Source organism: Condylura cristata, unplaced genomic scaffold, assembly GCF_000260355.1.
Source record: "Condylura cristata isolate star-nosed mole 26May11 unplaced genomic scaffold, ConCri1.0 scaffold00020, whole genome shotgun sequence".
Lineage (NCBI taxonomy): Eukaryota > Metazoa > Chordata > Mammalia > Eulipotyphla > Talpidae > Condylura > Condylura cristata.
This window is the reverse complement of record NW_004567121.1, coordinates 23,951,107-23,971,227: the sequence shown is the minus strand read 5'-3', so window position 1 is coordinate 23,971,227 and position 20,121 is coordinate 23,951,107. Positions and strand designations below refer to the sequence as shown.

Genomic DNA, 20,121 nt, shown 5'->3' with positions numbered 1-20,121 from the left:
CACCCCCACCCACCAGCTGCCCCTGCCCCGGGTGGGCCAAGCAGGAGGGGGCAGAGCTCACAGCGTGGTCTGAAGTAATTTCTGAGTAGGAGCTTTAGAAATCTGCTGAATTCCTTCCTCTGGAACTCTACCTGGGTCCAGGATATTGTATGATCATGATGAGAAACATGTCACATATGAGAGGGTCCTCTCCCCTGTGACTCATGCTCCCTGGACTGTTAGGCCATGACAACAAGGGCCATCGGGAGCACATCACCTGAGGCAGCTCTCAGAGTCAAAGGTGAGCTGGGGGTCCGGGCCATAACTGTGCTCATAAGAGCAGGCCAGCTCCGGGCTCTGCCAGATGCCAGGCCTCTCTCTGTGGCTGCAGATCCCACCAAACCGGGGCTCAGGGGCTCCTTCTCGTACCAGAGCCAGGGGGCTCCCCAAGCCTGGCTGTTTAAAATCCTGTCATGTCCCCTCACCAGAGGAGACTTTTCTGAGTTCACACAGCTGACAGGATTGCACCGAGTCTCTGTGACTCCAAAGTCAGGGGTCTTTGCAGGGTATCAATTGTCAGGGCCCCCAGGGGGCCCCCAGGCTCCCACAGGCCAGAGCCTCCCAGCTCTTACCGATCTCTGTGTTCCCCACAACCAGCTTGGCCTCGGGGTGCTGCGCTTTGAGTTCCAGCAGCTCCTTCAGCGTGGGAACCTGGATCCAGGTCACTCGCTCCCCTTTAAAGCATAGCTGCTTCTGAGGAGTGTCTTTCAGCCTCTGGAAAAGACAGTTTGCTCACTGTCCTGTCTCCTTCCCACGTCGCTCCCCGATAAACTGCTTTAAGTCCAGCATGGGATCAACTCTTCTACTGATTTAGTAGTGGATTCAGAATGAAAGCGCATGGTCAGGCCAGAGTGAGGGGAACCTCTGTCCTGAGGTAGGAACTGCAATGTGGCTGATACAGCATGGCCACACGTAGTCTTCGGAAAACCCTGGTAGAGATGGTGCTAGCAGCCTCGTTTCTTATGAGCAAATGAGGAGCCTGAGGATCGAGGTTATGGGACCTGATGAAGGTCACCGCCACAAGCGACCTGAGCTGTCCTGACCAGAAGTCCAGGTTCTTTGACAGGAAACCCCACCCGATCCCAGCCCCACTGACTCCAGGAGGTGCAGTGGCCAGGGCCGGGTGGGGGCGAGGCGGTGAGGGAAGGGGTGTCTCAAGGGAACTGGACAGAAGGTAGCCCTTAGTGTGTGACGGGTGACACTGGATGGGCTGGGAGAGAAAATCCCAAAGCAAATTGAGTGTTCAAGCTTTCACCATCTAGAGATAGAGCTGCAGCAGTCTGCTATGAAGCGCCCCCCTGGCCTGTGGCGTGCGAAGGCGGTCTTCACGTGCCCGGTGTCCCCACAGCTGAGAAGCCTGCCCTCGGAGGCTGAGGGGCTTGATTCTTGCCCCGCCACAATGTTGGAGAGAAAGCAGAATCGCCAAGGTACGAATATAGGAGTGAGGGCCTCACACAGACCTGCAAGGTCGGGTCGCCTCCTGTGAACACAGCTCTCGCTTTTGAATAAACAGGCTGCTACAGTGAGGGGAAGGGTGGCTTTGGGGTGTCTACATTCGATTTAGCCAGGAGGTCAGCAAATACCTCAGGGTCTCTGTTATAGTTCACTGCGTCCCTGTCCTCTGAGGCTCAGGGGAGAGAAAGAGAGGTTTGGGCCCCTGGAGGAGGGCCTGATGGAGAGACTCAACCACTGGGTGGGAGAGAAAGGAAGGGAAGTGCAGGTTGAACCCTAACAGACCAGGAGGACGCCAGGTCCCGGTGGGTATGAAATAAAGCAGGTTTCCAGGGCTCACAGCACAGAGACTTGGCTGTGTCCCTCCCCAGGGCATCACCTACCAGCAACTCTGGGGGGAAGATGGGCTCCTGGGTGGGATCCAAGGGCATGAACTCCTCTGGGTTGAATAAAGATGGCGAGAGAGTGATCTGTGGGGAAGGGAACAGACGGACGGTGCATCATCTCCACCCGAGAACGCTGTGGGCCCAACCAGCCCTCGATCCGGCCAGCTGGTTTCCGCCCCACAGCAGGCCGGCGGCGGGCAGCTGCTGTGGGCAGCTGGGACAAGGAGGACGGCCGGTGGCCCACAGGCTTCTGTGCACAGTCCCCGCCTCCTCCCTGGAGGGAACTGCCTCTGCCTCGGCCTCCACCCTGAGCGCAGGGAGCTCACGGCGCTCGGGCCTGCGCTCGGCTCCTGGGCTCCCAGGCAGAGAAGAGCCACGTACCGTGTCCTCCTTCTTCTGGTTCATGCAGCAGTTTGGGTTGCTCCCATTTCCACCACAGCATCCACCATCCTAGAGAGATGACCAACATTCGCACAAAAATATTTCCAGTGACATGTCCCAGGAGCTAAAGAACCTGGATCATGAACACCCCGTGACATCCAGATCTGACACCCAGCCCAGACCCACAGAAACAGCCGGTCCCCCAGCTGCCCCCGCCTGCCCCCAGGTAGAGGTGAGGCCTCTGCTCTAATGACGTTTTCTCACTTGGTTTAATTACTCAGGAATCATTAAGTGAAATGTAGATGAAATAACTCGTGGAGAAACAAGTGAACATCCTGGAAGCAGCAGGGAAATTTAATTTTAAGAAAACTTCTCCATAAAAGCTAGGCCTTCCTTTAGCAAAACATACCCTTGTGCCCCTGTCCTGCCTTCAGTTGCTCCCGTTGGCCCGCTCAGCACTCAAGAGCCTCTCCTGCCTACTCAGTCAAGTTCTATGGGGCCTGGCTGGGCACCTCCCAGCTGGGGTCTCTGTGGCCTCCTGCCAAGACCAGAGCCGGGTCCAGATAATTGGCCAGCAGGCCTGACGGCCTCACCAGAGAGCCACCACTTCCCATCCCTCACGGTGGCGTGTTCTGCATATGGGCCTGAGCATCCATCACCTCTGGGAATGGCACTGGCTCAGGGAACCAGGGGCAGGGCACAGCTTAGTGCCCAATGGCACCCCTGAACCAGACACTGAGGGAGTCTGTTGGCTGACTGAGCTGCTCAGAGGCCAGAGCATCAACTCAAGACCTCAGGAAACACCCCAAAATCTGGAGCTGTGCTAGAAACAAAAGGAAGCAAACTCCCAGGGACCATCCAGGGCACACTAGAAAAGCAGAAACTGGAGGTTATGGGGGTGGCGAGCACTCAGCTCTGCTCTGCTCAACCCTGGCCCACACTGGATGGAAGGATTGCCACCCAGCAAGACCATGTCTATGGTCACAAGACTCTGACCCTGGGAAGGAGCATCACTGTCAACTATATTCTAAAGACTTGCCAGACTCTGATCACAAGATGCTCAAAGAGAGTCACCTCTTTCTAAAGAACTCTTGGCCTGGCAAGATGGCATCGCTGAGAAAAAAATCTCTTATGAAATAATTTTATGGGCAAGATGAACCATCTCTGGTTCTCAGAGAAGTCTGAGCAATTTATGAAGCACAAGTTTTGAGTAATGGAATAAAAATTTCAGCTTAATTTATATTTCTGCTTTATTGAATAGTTGAGATGTGCTTTATAAAGTTCTGTGGGCTTTGTAAGAAGTTCTTGCCACAAACATTGTAGCATAGGTATTATTAAAATCACCATTTTAGGGCCCTCTCTGGTGGCACAACAGGTTAAAGCTCTGTGCTACGAAGCTCTCAGAAGCCACTGCAGCACAATTTCGATCCCTGGCCAGGGAGCTGACCCACATGGCATGGCAGACCTCTCCTGACCCGCCCGCTGCTCCCCTCAGCAGTGTTTCAGTACATCTGCCTGTTCTTCTCTCCACTCTGTCTCTGGTGAATCCTCTCACTCACCACACCTCTGGCCTGTACCAGAGTTCTGTAAGCATAAATAAATCTTTTTTTAAAAAAAATCCCCATTTTGGAGGGAAATGCACTGGACTATGGTGATGGCACAGGGTGATTTGGTGATGGGAAGCCCAAGGAGATTGCAACTGAGATAGAAAAATGCACAAAATGATGTAAAAATAAACTATTATATGATTGTAATATGTATATAATATATATAACATATTATATATATAATGCATGTATTATATACATATAATATATATTATATACATATTATATGTTATATACATCTAATATATAACATATATTATATATAAAATATATGTGACATATATGTTATATATCATATACATACAATACACATAATACACATTATATATAATATATATTATACATATCATATATATTATATATTATGTGTATTATATGTATATAATATATATAACATATATGTTATATATTATATGTATATTATATATATTATATACATATATAAAAATCCCCATTTTATAACAAGGACATTTGTTCAAGGTCATGCATCCATTACATGAGGAGATGGGATTTGAACCCACATCTGCAGAGACTCCAAATGTGAACTTTCAATCACTTCCATTCAACCCACACCTCCTAGCACCTCATGATCAACCGCATTTGCCAGGGTGAAGTATCTTTACAGACCCATCTCGGGTCCTTTGGGGTGAAGTAGACACACTCACTCCTCAATGTCCCTAAAGGTCAGTGAGCCGGGCTCTGTGACTCTCACCCAAACCCAAATCTAATTAAGATGAGACCTTTTGATTGATGTCAGGATTAGCCCAGTGGAGGACTCGGATAAAATTTAGGGACATTAAGGCAAAAAAAGGAGTGGCCAGCCTCCTTCATGCCTGCGGACGGCAGGTACACGTCTGTTTATACAGCCAATACAGCACGCTCCAGCTGCGGTTTCTCACCCAGAGTTCCACGAACACTGCAGGGAATCACACTGACTGGAGATCTAATTAACAGTTTCGTAAGCCCAGCAGAATGCCAACTGCAGGAGGCAGCCGGGAAAGGGAAGCAGGAGGGACGTGAGTGCCAAGTCGGGCTGGGTTGTTATGATGCTGCCTGAGCCGCGGCTGAACGTGCCAGTTTCCAAGGCAAGCTGCCAAGTCAGCTGTCCTGGAGGAAGACAGCTCTTGGGAAACATGCTCTTTCAGAAACTGGCTCTTCAGGCCTTTCCTGGAAGGCAAGTTCCCGAAAAGAAGCCACCGCAGTGCCAGGTACCTGCTGCGGGAAGAGCTACCAATCGACTCCTTGTCTTTCTTCTCTGTAACCCAAAGGCACCTGGCACCCTCCCAGTTGTGACTCCGGTGCTGCAGCTCTAGGAGCAGGGCCGATGTCCTGAGCCCCCTTACCCTGGCGAAGGTCCGGAAGCCCTGGAGGATGGGCCTGTAGCCGGTGCAGCGGCACAGGTTTCCTGGGGGTGAGAGGGAAAACGGCCATGTGAGTGCAGGCCCCGGGGTAGATGAGGGGCGGTGGCTCCCCTCTGGCTCAGCGAGATGCTCCGTTTGCACCTTCTACTTCCTGTGCCTCAATGTCTCCTTCCTCCCTTTATTCTTGACTTCAGAACATCTATCACTCCTTCCAGAAAGTCTTCCTAGATGCTGAAACAGGTGGCCGGCCTCAGGGCCCCCAGGGCGTCTCGTCATAGCTTGAGCAGTGAGCTTTTAAGCCACGTTATAAACTCTCTTTCCCTACGAGTGAATTCCTTGAGCACGGGGTGATCCTTTCAGCAGAGTCCCCTGTGCCCTCCATAGTGCTGACATCGGCAGGACCCAAATATAACTGACTGAATAAGTGGGGGATGGCCAGGGAGCCTTTTCTGTTCAACTCAGAGGAACAGACACCAACCAGGTCCAGGTTCATTCCTGCCCCACGCTCAGACTCGTGACCCCCTTCCTCATGGTGGCCTTTGCTGTGCTGGTGAAAGCTGAGAGGAAGGAGACATGTCACCAGTCTCTGTGGAGTTTCCAAAGGATCTCCTGCTGCACCAGCCACCCATCCTTCCCCACCCAGCACTGGGGGAAGGAAAACGCCTGGGGAGCCAAGGCAAGGGAACCCTAGGAGGCCTCCAAACCATCAGTGTTCTCCAAGCACAGAGAGGACTGACATTGCAGCAGAACTGAGCCAGCCCGCCGGGGTGGCCTGGGATTTTCCTCCAGAGAACACCTAGCCCGTTCTGGCTTCCCCTCCAGCCCTGCCCTGACCTCAGCGAAGCCCCGTCTGCCACTCTGCCCCCAAGGCTGTGCCCACCACTCATACCTTGGAAGGCGTCCTCGATCTCCTCCATGCTGGGCTCAGGCTGGTTCCGAAGCAGCGTGTACATGCTCATGACGATGCCAGGGGTGCAGAAGCCACACTGAGAGCCGTGGCTTTTGGCGATTCGCTCCTAAAACAGACGACAGAGACACCTGCGATGGCAGAGCCCATCTCAGGCACCCCCATGGTGCACGGAAGCCAGTCTCTGGTGACAGTGCAGTCCCAGTCAAACCCCAGAGCCAGGTCACCTAGCTCCCCTGAGCCAAGTTTCTGCGTCCTCACGAGGCCCCAACTTGTACTTATATCTAGAACTATAGCGAGGTTCCAAGAGATGATGAATCCAATAAGTTGCAACTTAATATTATACCTCACATACAGCAGGCAGGTAACCAATGTCGTTCCTAATAGGAAGGTCCCTTCAAAGAACAGCAACTCTTGGGGTCAGTAAGGGCTTCTTGCCCTCATTCCTTTCACTGAAAAGCAGAATACATAGGACTGGAGACTCAAAACATTCACCCAAGATGGCACATGGTGATGTAAGAGCTGGGTCATATTCCTTTCTCCAAGCTACCACACAATCCAAAATCAAGCAGCATGTAAGAGCTACTGGATATATTTTATTCCAATCTAGAATATCATGTATTCTTAGATGAAGGCAATGTATGAAGTCCAGTGAGGACATAAGAATTGAGATAGGTGTCATAAGGAATTACTATGCAATGAATGTTACAGAATTTTCATTCATGCCTGCAAGATTTTTGTTACCGGGAGACTCCTTTATTCAAATTATTGTTCCTTCTTACATTAAATAAATTTGCTAGAATATCATGTCCCCAGGCCTAGCATTTACAGTGAGTCCTCACTTACAGCTTCTTGGAAACTGCCAGTGTTAAGTGCAACAGTGCATAAGAAGGCCAGGCCTCAAGTAATGTGTTTGGATCGATGCCAGGCCAGAATAATTTTTTCATCAACACTATAATGAAGAGATTTTTTTCTAATTGACAGTATTATGTATTCATTCACTTTGCAAATATTTACCGAGAACCTCTATGTGCCAGGCAAGGTAAAGACAGTGGGGACGGAGCCAGGAAGAAGAACCTCACGAGTCTCGTGAAGCTCAAGTCCTGTAGGGAAAATTCTGACAAAAGCAGACAAGAAAGTTCCAGGTGGGGGTCAGTGCTCTGTAGAGAATTAGTGCATGGTGACCTCACTCAGAGCGATGCATGGCCACGTAGAGTGAGCAGAAACAGTGACTCTGAAAAGGTAATCATGAAGTTGACTGTAATAATGTGATTCAGAGTAGGGAAAGGTGTGTTCCAGGAAGAGGGAAGAGCAGGTGCAAACCCTCTGAGCACAGCAGGTACAAAAGCCTGCTGAGCTGGGGTTGCTAAAAGGTCAGTGAGGGTGAAACCTTGTGGGACGAGGAGCCTCCTAGGAAGGCCACTCAGAATCCAGGGCAGGACCTGGATTTCCATCCTACATGTGACGGGAAGTCCTCAGGGACTTACAACAGGACCTGCCATCTATGTTTTTAAAGAATCACTCTAGCTGTTGGTTGGGAAATGAGATTCACAGTAGCAAGAGCACAGGGAGGACACTGGACACTGGAGTGGTCACTGGACACTCCAGGACACTGGAGTGGTCCAGGCAAGAGGTGATGTGGTTGGAGCACCGTTTAGTGGGCCACGCGATGGAGTTGGGAAGCTGAGAGGATGTGGCCATTGGTTGCCGGGCTTGGAGGTAGAAGAGGCACTTCCTCTGGATGGATTAGTTGTACTAGGTGAGAGAAAAAGTCAAAGGTGACTCCCAGATTTCTGTCTTGAGCAATTAGGCGGATGTTTTTCCCATTGACTCAGAAGGAGGAAGACAAGAGGAGAAAAAAGTAAACCAAAACATTAGACTTTGTTGAGTTTGATATTTGGTGACCATACAGTGATGTCAAGTTGGCAACTGGAAATGCTCAGCTCACCTCTGAGAGGCCAAAGCCAAAGGCTACATGCAAGTGCCACTTGCATGTGGATTCAAGTGTCAGGGAAGAGTGTGAAGATGGGCAAAGGAAGGAACAGGGCCAGAGAGCTGGGCTCTGGGGAGAGTAGGGAGGCGCGCCAGAGGCACCACCAGAGAGAGAAGCAAGCGTCAGAGGAGCCAAGAGCCACCATCAGTGGAGAAGCCACGGAAGCAGGTTCTACAGCCCGGAGTCAAATTAGGAACATTGGGGGGAAGGGTCTGTGCCACCAGAAAGGGAGGGTTTTGCCCAACTGTTCAGACATGATCTCTGTGGTTAAACTGTTCATTCTTTCTGTCATATAATTATTTTGAAGAAAATGACCAACCCTAAATTAACCCTCTCACATCTCTTGCAGGTTGGACAAGTTTCATAACATCCCCTTTCCTTACCTAAGAAATGACATCCTAGTGATGCAATGTCACCCCACCCCACTCTGGCCTCACATCACTGTGAGGCTCTATGCCCAGGGAGCACCAGCAGCTGGCTCAACCAGAGGCCCCGCTCCAAGGGAAGGTGGGCCTGGACAGCAAGTGGCCAAGGGAGGAGTCAGGCCTGGGCTTGGCTCTGGCACCTCCTGCGATTATGATCTCCCGAGACCTCCAGCCACGGGGTAGCCCTGGCCTTTCCTTCCCAAGGTGCTCTGCTCCCTAGTGGGCTCCATCCCACATTGCCTAAGAATGTTCTGATTCCACAAGCCCCTCCACTCCCCAAAGCGTTGCCAGTTTCATTCATTCCCAGCTGGCCTGATACCATCAGGGCTTAGCTGGACACTCACGTGTCACTGTTCTCTTCTCTAGCCCTTGCTAACCACTATTTTAATGAGGGTGGAGGCCTCACCACCTACTTTTACATGTCTGTAGGTAGGAGGCAAAGGATACAATGGAATTGCCATTTGAGGGAGAGCAAGGAGTAGGTGGGCTTTTATCCAGAACACAGAGCACTTAGAAGCTTGAGGGCAGAGGGCTAAGGACATTGTGGCCCAAGATGAGGAGCTTCCACCTTTCCCCTCCAGTTCTGTGCAGCTGGACTGCCCAGGCCCCTGATTCAAGTGGACCACAGGATGGAACTCTGGGCTTGGGCACCAACTCTTTCCCCTTCAAAGCACTGAGGGGAAGGGGCTGGGGCCGTGTCTCAAGGCCTCCATTGCCCAGGCAGGGCTGCCCAGCCCCCAACAACCCGCAGAGTCTGAGCCTTGGTCTGAGTCCCCTTCCCTGCTTACCTGCACAGGATGCAGCCTGGTCTTGGTGTTTCCTATTCCCTCCACAGTCGTCACGGCAACTTGGTGCAAGGAGCAGATGGGGGCCAGGCAGGCATTGGCAGAAAAGTGGCTGAACCCCAGATTAAGGTCATTCCATTGACCAGGGTATCAGAGCCAACCTGAGTGCAGGGTGTGGGAGACTTCTGGGTGCTGTGTTCTTTCACTCTAGTTTATATTCTAACTCTTCTACAGGTATCTTCACCTCTCCACCCAGGAGTCTGGGCTAGGGACAAAGGAAGAGCACCCCCCAGGTGAGGCTCGAGGCCCTGCAGGCATCAGTGTACCTTGGGTCTTCTAGCTGGACTCAGGTCATTATCAGCCACCTCCTACTTGACCTTACCCTGGAGGCTGAGTCAAGAGTTTCTAGCAGGTTCCAGACCCAACAGGTGCACCTCTTCCCACAGGGTCCGACCTTAGCCTCTTCAATTTCAGAACCTCCTATCACTTTTGCTTCCCTGCTTTCACTGATGCCTCCCATTCCTCTGTGTGTGGGGGGAGGGCGGTGTCCCTGGATACATGGGGTACCATCCCCACAGACGGAGTTTCCTCACTTCCACTCCTTTATTCATCACTCATTCACTTAGGCCATCAACATCAGTTTTTGTGCAAGCCACATGCCAGGAACCCTGCTAGGGATTGAGGAAATAAAGGTGAATAAAATGAAATCTCAGTGCTTTAATAGCTTGTGGTCCATCCAGGAAAACAGAAGCCAGTATGAAAATGCAATTTAAATATCTTCTGGCAAGAGCGTAGAGCACTATGGGGCCAACACAGGCAAGGGGCACCCAATCTAAGCTTGGGAGGTCAAAGAAGGCTCCCAGAGGGGTGGTATTTGCTTTGTCCTAAAGGGAGAATAAAAATTAGCCAGGTAGAAAAGTCCTAGAAGAAAAGACATTCAAGACTTGGGAAATGGCTTGTGCAAAGACCTCAAAATGAGCATTAGAAGCACACAATTATCGCTGCATAAATGGTGGACTGTGCCCATGCAGAGAAAGAAAACTGGGAGAAAAGGTGGGGTGTGTCGTGAACGGCCTCCAGAGCAATGTGGAGACACTGGGCTTCGGCTGGGATGCACTGGAGACCTGGTGAAGCATCTCATGGGATGTAAGATTGAGCCTGGATGTCATGAAGGTCCGATGTGGCACACACATACTTATTCCCTCGCTCACACGCTAAGCCCGGCCACGTAGTCCCCAAGTGACCAGTCAGCCAGCAGCAAAGGATACACGATCTTGTTCTGGAAAACGTCATACTTGGAAATCATCACCGTGCAAGCCCCACAGCCCCCTTCTCCGCAGCCCAGCTTGGTGCCACTGAGGCCCACTGCATGGCCAAGGGTTAAGGAGTGTGAACTCACAGAAAGGGTCTCCCTGGCCTCCTGGGGAGTCTTGGACTGAGCTGCAAGGAGCACCTCCCCTGACAGTGCAGGTCCCTCAGCCGGGCAGCAACGGACCCACATGCCTCCTTATGTGAGAGGCTGCCCTGCACCCCAGGGAGGCAGGGAGTGGGGCCATCTCCACTGTGCAGATGGGAGAGGCATGGGTCCCCTTAGACAGCTCCCAAGCACCAGCCCCTGGGACTGAAGTTCTGCTCTCCAGTCCTGGACACCTTTCCTGGGGAGGGGTCCTCAGGCAGTCTCACTGGCCCCTTGGTCTCATGGGCTGATGAATCAGGCACTGCACACACTGAACAGGGGCAGCCCCACCTCACCCCTGCACACAATGACCTCTGTCGCCGGAGTGAGGCTTTCACCTGCTCTGGGATTTGCTAAGTCAGCTCCCCACCCCCCACCCCTCACACCCGACCATCTCAGACTAATAAGATCCTGGGTCAAAATTAAGGCTGGATCGACAACCTTTGACTATCCAGCCTATAGAATGTGCCAGTGGAAATGAAAATGAAGACATTTTTGAGCCAGGGACCAACACCGGAGCCTTCTTTCACATAGCTGCAGGAAAAGGAATCTGACCCTTTGTGCTGGGCAAGTGCTCGCTGAGTGGGTTACTTGAGAGTGAGCATGGTGGCCCCTTCCCTGAGATGACCAGCTCCGTTGCTGCTTTCTCCTCAGCCTGCAGGTCTCCAAGCCATGCAGCTACCGGCTGAAGACAGAGGTCGTTGTCACTGGTCACTTCCCTCATTTTCAAGATGAAATTACTGACCACAATGGTATAGAAACGTATGCTTAAAAAGCACTTACACCCATGGACACACTTCACCTCTCAGTAATTTGGCCAGCAGTTGGGGCAGTTAAATCTACTATTTCTCTGGCCCTCCCTGGTGGTGCACTAAGAAGCTAAAGCCACTTCCACATGAGTTCAATTCCCGCCTGCTCCGGATGTGACCACATGGCGTGGCAGACCTCTCCTGACCCGCCCGCTGCTCCCGTCAGCAGTGTAATTTATCAATCTGCCTGTTCTGCTCCCTGTTCTGTCTCTGGTGAAGCCTCTCGCCGCACCTGAGCCCCTGGCCTGTACCCCAGTTCTGTATGTACAAATAAATAAATCTTTAAAAAAAGAAAAAAAAGAAAAAGAAATCTACTATTTCTCTGCAAATTTAACACAACAACCCATATGGTAACATGAACAACTCTAGGGGCAGATGAAGTCCGGCAAATGGTAACAGCTGGAAGTTGAGCAGGTTCTCCCAGCCCGGGGAGGCTTCTGGAAGTCTTACTCAACTCCCAGCACAGGATTCAAGAAGCCATGGAATGTCCTACGTGCCCACTTTTAGTTTTGGATTTCATTTGAGGTTTGACCTTTAAACAAGTCAATTGCTAGGATTAGGAATTTCTGAGACATTCAGAAACTATTGGTAAACAAGTTGGTTATTAAGAGCCTGAGAATGAGTCTCTCCTCCCAGGCCTCCCAGGTAGGCAGGTTGGAAATGGAGAGCCAGACCGTTCCCTGATTCTACTGAGTGACACATCCACAAAGCAGCCACCAGGTCCATGGGCTTGAAGCTCCTGCCCTGCCTCCTCGGGTCAAAAGTCAGGACAAAACACACCAGAAACAGCCACTCTCTGGCGGGAAGGGAGCAAACCAGCAGAGTGACGTGGACTCCAGGTTGGCTTCTGCGGGCGGGGAAACAGTCCTTTGGTGTCCCAAAATATGCCACTGGAAGGAGACCTGGGCACAAGTAGGGCTTGTTGACAGAGGTCAGGATGAGCCTTGTCCTACAAGGACCCCTACGGAGGTTCCAGAATGGTGGGTACTTCAGTGCTTGGCTCGGAGCTTGTGAATACATGGTAAGCACCAGGCCCTTGTGCAGGGCGGGCTACCTCTTCCATCAAAGGGGTTGCTGTGGGGTCAGTGAGATCACCCTGCCTGCCTCTCAGTGTCCACAGCGGGAGTCACGCCCACACTTGAGCCCATCTTAGGCAGGCCCGCCCTGACAAACACCCCTCGCCCTGACTTGCCCTCCCCAGTGGAAAAGCTAGAAACATTTCCTAGGAAGGCCATTTGCCTATTAAGCAAGGTCATTTGGGGAAGGCGTGGAAAGGCCCCACCCTGCTGATTGGGGACCAGAGAGCCCAAGGCCAATGAGGGCCTTTGGAGCTTATTTTACAGCCCTGGACTAGACCTTGCCATTATTAGTGTTTGAGCTGGAAAAGAACTCAAAGAGCCTCAGGAACAATTCTTCCTTCAATGGCTGAGAATTTCAGACCCACACAATTCAAGTGACTTCTCAATTCACACAACTGCTAAGCAACAGAGCCGCAACGAAAAGGCAGGCCCCAGAGCCCGGGCCCAGGGCTCACCTCACAACCTCCCCACCCATCACTAGAAAGTGCCAGAGGTCCAGAGAAGGGGCCTCTCCCTCACCCCCCTGCCAAGTCAGGATACACTTTCTTCTCAGGTAGGTCAAGAGGGTTGTTTCTGGATCCGCATTTTTCTCCACCACCTACGAAGACAAAAACACATATCTAGTTAAGCCTGGCTTACTGAAGAAGTTGTAGGGAACGTGCTCAATAAATCAGGAAATGATGGTGCTTGTCTTCCCAAACACCACATCAGCTACAAACTCAGGCACGGTGGCATCCTTCGGTCCTAAAATTCTACGTGAGTGTTCAGCCCAGGACCCATCACAAGCCATTTGGTGCTGTACCCACCATGCTGGGAAAAGTCCCCTTCCGGTCAAACAGGTCTTCTCATTTCTGGCTTCCAGACATACCTGAGAGCCTGGAGAGCAGAGAGAAGCAGCGTGCAGAACCCTGGCTTTGCCCCAGGAGTGCCGTCCTGTGACAGCGGAGAGCCCTCAGTGGCCCTGGGCTCCCACAGAGTACTGCACAGGCTGCATGGCCCACAGCATTGGCCCGTGTCTGAAAGGTTGGGGATCTCAAACCTAGGGTCCCTGCATGGGTCCCAGGCAGGTAGAGAAGCCGGAAGCTAGCTCCCCATGCGTATCACCAAAGGAAGTCTATGCAAACTGGCTCATGCCTCATGTATCATCCAGGGGAAAATGTTAAAATGACCGAGCTTCATAAAGGGAGGGAATTTGTGATTAAGGTGCCTTTAGGTGCCTTACTGTGAGTCCCACGCCTTCCTAAAGAGGAAGAGGCTTCTGCCCACAGCTCAAACTTTGAAGGGGGCTTCTACTTCCCAGCTGGGACTGCAGGGATGTAGTGTACTGTCCACTACGCAGCTAGTGATGGGCTGACCACACAAGCTGAAGAACTGGGGGTGGGGGCTGACCCACAGTTTAGGAACTGGCCAAGGGCCTCATGTCGGCCATGCCTGAGAGCGAGCTGGCCAGGAGGCACTGGACTCCTTCTCAAGAAGACTAGGGACAGGGGCTGGGCCTCCCCACGCAGAGGCCGAGGAACGGCAGCAGGGGCAACAGTGCATCTCCGTCACCAGAACCTTCCCGAGCACGGGGCTCTTCTCACCTCGGTGCCAATTAAATGAGAATTTTCGTGCTGCTCTTACCTTTCAGTCCTGAATGGAGACTGCATTTGGCAACTTAGAAAAGGCCATGGGGTTGTTTTTTGTTGACTCAGAGTCAACAAGAAGGTCAGGACTCTACCAGAATTAACTTCCTGAATAAAGTTTAAAAGACAGTGGAAAATTTTTTTTTTCTTTTATGATTACACTCCAAGAAGTCAGCTCAAAGTCCTGGTTTTAAGGTTCACCCAGGAACCTTTTTTTCCCTCCGCTTGGAGAAGAAATCATAGATATCCAAAATAAAAGTCCTCGCCACCTTCCTCGCAGGTGGCAGGAAGACCCTCCGAGCTCGCCGCCTCCCGCCAGTCCTGCAGCCCTGCATGACCTCATCACAACAGCGCTTTGCTCGGAGACCTAAGGGGTGTCCTGGAGGCAAAATCCAAATCCTAGAGGTTGTCTTTCAAGTCCCTTCAATATGCCTAATCTGCATTTTCAGCCTCTCTCCCTCCTACTTCTTTGTCAATCTGGTCTTCATCCTCAAGTGGAAACACAACTTAGACTTCCTGATTTCCTATGCCTTTGACCATCCCATTCCTCTTCTACCCACATATTAACTTTAAAAGACCCTAAACATTTTCTTTTTTTTTAAGATTTATTTTATTTATGCATATAAGAACTGGGGTATAGGCCAGCAGTAGGGGATGGGGAGGGGGGTTTGTAAGATTCAGCAGAGACAGAGTGGGGAGGAGAACAGGCAGATTGGTTAAAACACACTGCTGAGGGGAGCAGTGGAGAGACAGGAGAGGTCTGCTGCACCACGTGAGTCAGCTCCCTGGCCGGGGATTGAACCCAGGCTGCAGCAGCTGGTGATAGCTTGATAGCACTGAAACCTAACTCCTGCGCCACCAGACCCTTTCTCTGCCACCCCAGCCACAAGTGATCCACCTTCCCTTGAAGTCCTACAGAGAGTGACTGTCATTCCAATGGATGGCTATGGGGCTGCCTCTCTCATCAGGACACCAGTGGGCATTCCAAGAGAAAAGCACTTTATAGGGAATTGAACTAGGAAACAGTGGGTTAAGGAGATTATTCTGATTAAACTCTGAGCATCAGAACAAATAATGACTGAGCAGGACTACAACCCATTAAATGAAAGTAAAACCCATGAGTCCAGACTGGCTGCTTATTCACTTCAAAGGGGAAAAGTTAAGCCCACAGTGGAGAAGCCTGGTGGCCACCACCTGAGCAAGCAATCAGAGTTTACACCCCCACAAGTAACAGGGATGTTTGTGTGTCCCCTGAGAAGGACACATCACTTCTCTCTGATTCCTGCCCAAAATAGAGTCTGCATCGAATCAAAAGAAAACATGATGCCAATTAAATGAAGGACATTCTAAAAAAGTACTGGCTAGTTTTCTCCATAGGCATCAGTGTCACAAAAGACCAGGAAAGCTAAGGGCTTCTTCCGATTCAAGGAGACTAAAGAACATCACACCCAACTGCAGTGACTTTGGACCCTGTGGTGCGGGCAGGAATATGAAGTTATGAGAATACTGGAATAATGTTGCGGAACAGCTACAGGTTAACTAAATTAGTGTTATGCCAATGTTAAAGTTCTTGATTGTTACAGATTGTGATTCCATAAGAATATATTTATTATTACTTTAAGTGGTAAAGGGCTTGCTGCCTGTAATTCACTCTCAAATGGCTCAGGAAAAAAATGTATGCTTTATGTATTTCTATGAATTACATAATAAATATAGAAAAGTTTTTAGGTATTTGTAACAATGTATGTGTATACATATACAACTCTATTGTTCTATTGTAAATAAATATTTATCCATCTATCTGTATATATGGACATTTACACTCTCTATATAGATAGAAATAGCTATGTATATCTATTGCTGACATGTATGAACATGTACAAATATGTGTAAATATTATATCTACATTTCTATATGTACAATATATTTGTAGAGAGAAAATAATGTGGCAAAATATTAAAAAATAGTAAATATAGGTACAGTTTATTTCATACTTCCTTGTATTTTTCATTCAACTTTCTTTGTAAATTAAAAGTATTTTAAAATACATAACTTAAAAATAAATTTATTTAGCATGTTTCTCTGGGCTTTTAATATTCATTCACTCATTCCATCCACATAAGTTAGCCACCTTCTATGTGTCAACCCTGTGCTGACTGGTCTAGGATTATCTGAGAAAAGTGTCTCAAGGGTACATTTCTGTGAAATGCATTTTGTAATACATGGCTTCATCGTAACCCTCCCCTCCATTTAGTTCCCAGGCGCTGACAGCAAACGCCTGGGAGATCACAGTTCTCCAGAACATACATCTCTCATAGACTCAGGCTGGGACTAGCTTGCTGAATGTTGACCAAGATGGGGGAGGGAGGCTGTCACTCTCTCACTGACCCCCACACTCATGGGGTCACTCCCAGACACCATCAGTGGCACCCTCCCTGCTGAATTTCCCAGCCCCCTACCCGCATGCCACAGTCTCCAGAAAACAGAAAGTGATTGTCCAGAGAAACAAGAACTGCCTGCAAAGGACCGTCATTACAAGGACAAACTCCAGGGCAGCCCTTATCATCCATGTTGACTACACCAGAAGACAGGAGGCAAAGTTCACCACGGCCCCTGACCTTCAGAGAGGGTCCCCCAGTTATTTCTGGCTGGCATCTTACACCCCCTCCAGGGCCCCATCAAGAAGACAGAGTCCTGAACAACTTAAACAGGAAGCGTAGGAAGCAGTTGGTGAGGAGGGAGTCACAGATTTCCGAGAACTTCTTTCGTAACTACTTTGCGTAATATCCCATGATATCCGGATCACCTTTGGAGTAGAAATGGGACAAACCTACTCACAGCTGCCTCGACTTGACTGGGAATGTCCTTGCTCAGTCTCCAGTGCTTAGAGGTGGCTTCGTAGCTGCACTTCCACCTCATCACTCTATATCACCTCTCCAACTTCCCATAGTTTCTCAAGAGATTACCTGCCTTAAATTACAAGCATTATTGTATGCTGCATTTTCCCTTAAATTTACAATAATGAAGGTTGTACATAAATGATAAAGATCACGCGTTTTCTAGTTCACACTATTTAGAGCCAGAACTTGCAGTTGTAGAGGCTTCCAGAGAAATTAGGGTTTTGTGTGATCCTACTACCTACACTTTTTAAAAATTTTTGTTATCAAGGTAACATTAGTTTGCAGCACTAGTGGTAGAAGTCATAGACTTTGAGGTACAGGACTGCTTTCCTACAGTATAAATAAAATACTTTGGAAAACAGACTGTGTCTTAAATGTGATGAAACTGCTGAATGCAAGACAGTTATTTGCCATGTTCAATGCAAAAGTCTTACTAGCAACACAAGCTTTGCCCTGCCTCTCGGTCTGGAGCCAGATGTCAGTCCTGAAGATAAATTGCAATGGAGAAATAGCTGTGAACCAGAAGAGCGTGGCTGGCCCCCTTTCTCGGTGCTTCCCAGTGACTCCACTGAATCTGAGTCCAGCAGCTTGGGGCTCATGGGGTCCCTTATCAGTCACCCAAACAACTCTGGCAAGTGATGGGTTTGCAGTCCTACAAGTTACATTTTAGTTCCTGAACGTTACCTCAAAATCACCCAGTTTCTCCACTCACGCGTGCCAAAATAGCAAAATAAAGAAAAGTGCCCTTCTTCTGGGTTCCACAGGCACTCTGTCACTCTGGCCGCCCCGCGGCCACTTACAGTGTGCATGCCTGCTTACCCTCTCAAGTCCCCTTTACTCCCACAGAGACACACACGCAGCAGGAGAGCGTGGGGTGGGGCAAGCAGAGGATGTGTGATGAGCCTGCACCTTCTCTCCTTACATTCGCTTTAAAATTTGCAAAAATTTCACCTTCCCGGAGCTGGCTGCAACGACTGGCAGCCCGTCACCAGTCCCCTTTGCACATTTCCACATCCCTCCCCTCAGGCCCCATACACCAGTGAGGTTAATTCAGAGGGAAATTTTTTATCAAAGTAAGAGATCTGCAGTATTATGTGTAGAATTAAGTTACCGAAGGAAAGTAGGCTCTTTAGGAAAAGAAAAATAATCATGTCTTGCCACAAGATGTCAGTATGTGTCCTCACACAAATTAGCTTTTACAATTATATTTGTGAAATATCGCCACCGAAGTCTGCTTACAACTTATATACTGATATCAGTGAGAAACATGTGTTTCTGCTTCCTTAGGATATACTGATCAAACATGAAACAGAGGTAGGTGGGTGACCTCCAATCTCATTTGAGCCATGCCCACCCCTCTTCTTAGCATCATGCCAGGGTCTCTCCCACTGCAGGGAGTTGGCATAAGGACTCTGGGGTCACAGACACCCCTCTTCTCACTTCCCTCCTCCATATACCTTCACCCCTTGAGTATCTTGACTGTGTCCTAACCCCACGAAGGCTTCCTTCTTCCCACACAATGTCACCCCAGATGCAGTGACACCGCTGAAGGGAGAGAGAAAAAAAAGAAAGAGTGGACAGAAAGCAACAAGGGGAGGGGAGAATGGCCACACACAGCCCACAGCACCGGTCACCTCCTGCTTACCTTTTTGCCATTCACAAAGAAAACCAGCTCATCGGCCGTCATTGTCACGGGTGGGTGAGGGTCCTCGCACTCCAGACACCTGGCTCCTGAGAGACACTGGCAGTCCCCACTGCTCAGCAACTTGAAAATCTGCCTCTCAATAAAGTGAAACTAAGTGGACCAATAGGAGAGGACCTGCTGAGAGCTTCAGGGCAAGGGAGAGTTCTTGGCAAAAGCCACCAGTTTGCATAATCAAGGAAAAGAAAACAACCACACACAGCAAATCAAACCCACAAGCCCGTGTCAAAGAGCACAGAGGAAAGCACCTGCAGATACCTGCCAGCGCGCCTGGGCGCCAGGTGGCCGTGGGTCTGAGGCACTGCCCTCCTGAGGCTGCTTCGTCCTCCCTCTTGCTGCAAGCAGGGAAGGGTAAGGCCTCTGCCAAACCCAGCAGCGGAGCTGATTCACGCCAGCCAAGCCTCAGGCCACGTCTCCACCTGTCATTAACCCTTCAGGTCTGCAGCAGCCCAGACTCGGAGCTTTCTCCCAGCGGGGGTAAGGAGGCCACAGGATGCAAAATGCCTGAGCGCTTGACCTCAGCCTGTCACCCTCAGAACTCAGCTGGGAAAGGCCGCAGACGTCATGCCGGAAATACGAAATTCAGCTGAAGCAGAAGGCTGCGGGACAAATGATAAACCTAGAAGAGCTTTGTAAACTTGCAAGGAGCCAAAATATTTATTACTATTACAAATGTATCCCCCACAACAACATAACAAACCGTGTTTGAGGTTTTTTAAGTTGTCCCTGATATGCTATTGGGAAGGCTCATAACAATATTGCAAAATCCCAACTCCGTTAAAATACGTGTGCCCCATAGGCACAGGCCAAGCTAACACAGAGCTGAGAACCTTCCCTCGTCCTGCGTCCATTGTGCCCCTGGCCTAAAGATGCAGGCATATTGCCCCCGCGAGCACCAGTGGGCTCTCTATAGATCTATACCCAACGGCCCACCCTACCCACCCCCACCCCAGCATTCTCTCTCAGCTTCTTTAGCTTATAAGGACCCACACAATTATCCAGCAAGCCTCTCTGAAGCTGGTCACTTCCCCTGACTCCTCGTGGCTATGAGGAGGGAAGATAAGGGCATTATGAAGATGAACTCAGTAATGCAGTGGCTTAAAAAATTGCAGACTCCCTATAATGGACCAGGCGAGAAAATAACAAAAATAATGAACAACCATATACCAGAGACATTCTGTGGGGGTGGAGTGGGGAATGGGATCAAAAATGGG

General features: G+C 50.0%; 1 protein-coding gene across 1 annotated transcript in view; it reads right to left on the bottom strand.

Moving 5' to 3' along the window:
• The window catches only part of XDH (xanthine dehydrogenase), a 52,671-nt gene extending 33,717 nt beyond the window's left edge, over window positions 1-18,954 (bottom strand). The window contains exons 1-9 of the mRNA XM_004686319.2: window positions 18,851-18,954; window positions 13,221-13,278; window positions 10,605-10,701; window positions 9,340-9,448; window positions 6,116-6,242; window positions 5,209-5,270; window positions 2,259-2,327; window positions 1,875-1,961; window positions 612-753 (exon numbers count right to left, since the gene is read on the bottom strand). Coding sequence (XP_004686376.1) covers window positions 612-753; window positions 1,875-1,961; window positions 2,259-2,327; window positions 5,209-5,270; window positions 6,116-6,242; window positions 9,340-9,448; window positions 10,605-10,701; window positions 13,221-13,278; window positions 18,851-18,892 — 793 coding nt within the window. The 5' untranslated portion in view covers window positions 18,893-18,954. The remainder of the gene's footprint in view (window positions 1-611; window positions 754-1,874; window positions 1,962-2,258; window positions 2,328-5,208; window positions 5,271-6,115; window positions 6,243-9,339; window positions 9,449-10,604; window positions 10,702-13,220; window positions 13,279-18,850) is intronic.
• Window positions 18,955-20,121: the final 1,167 nt, after the last annotated feature.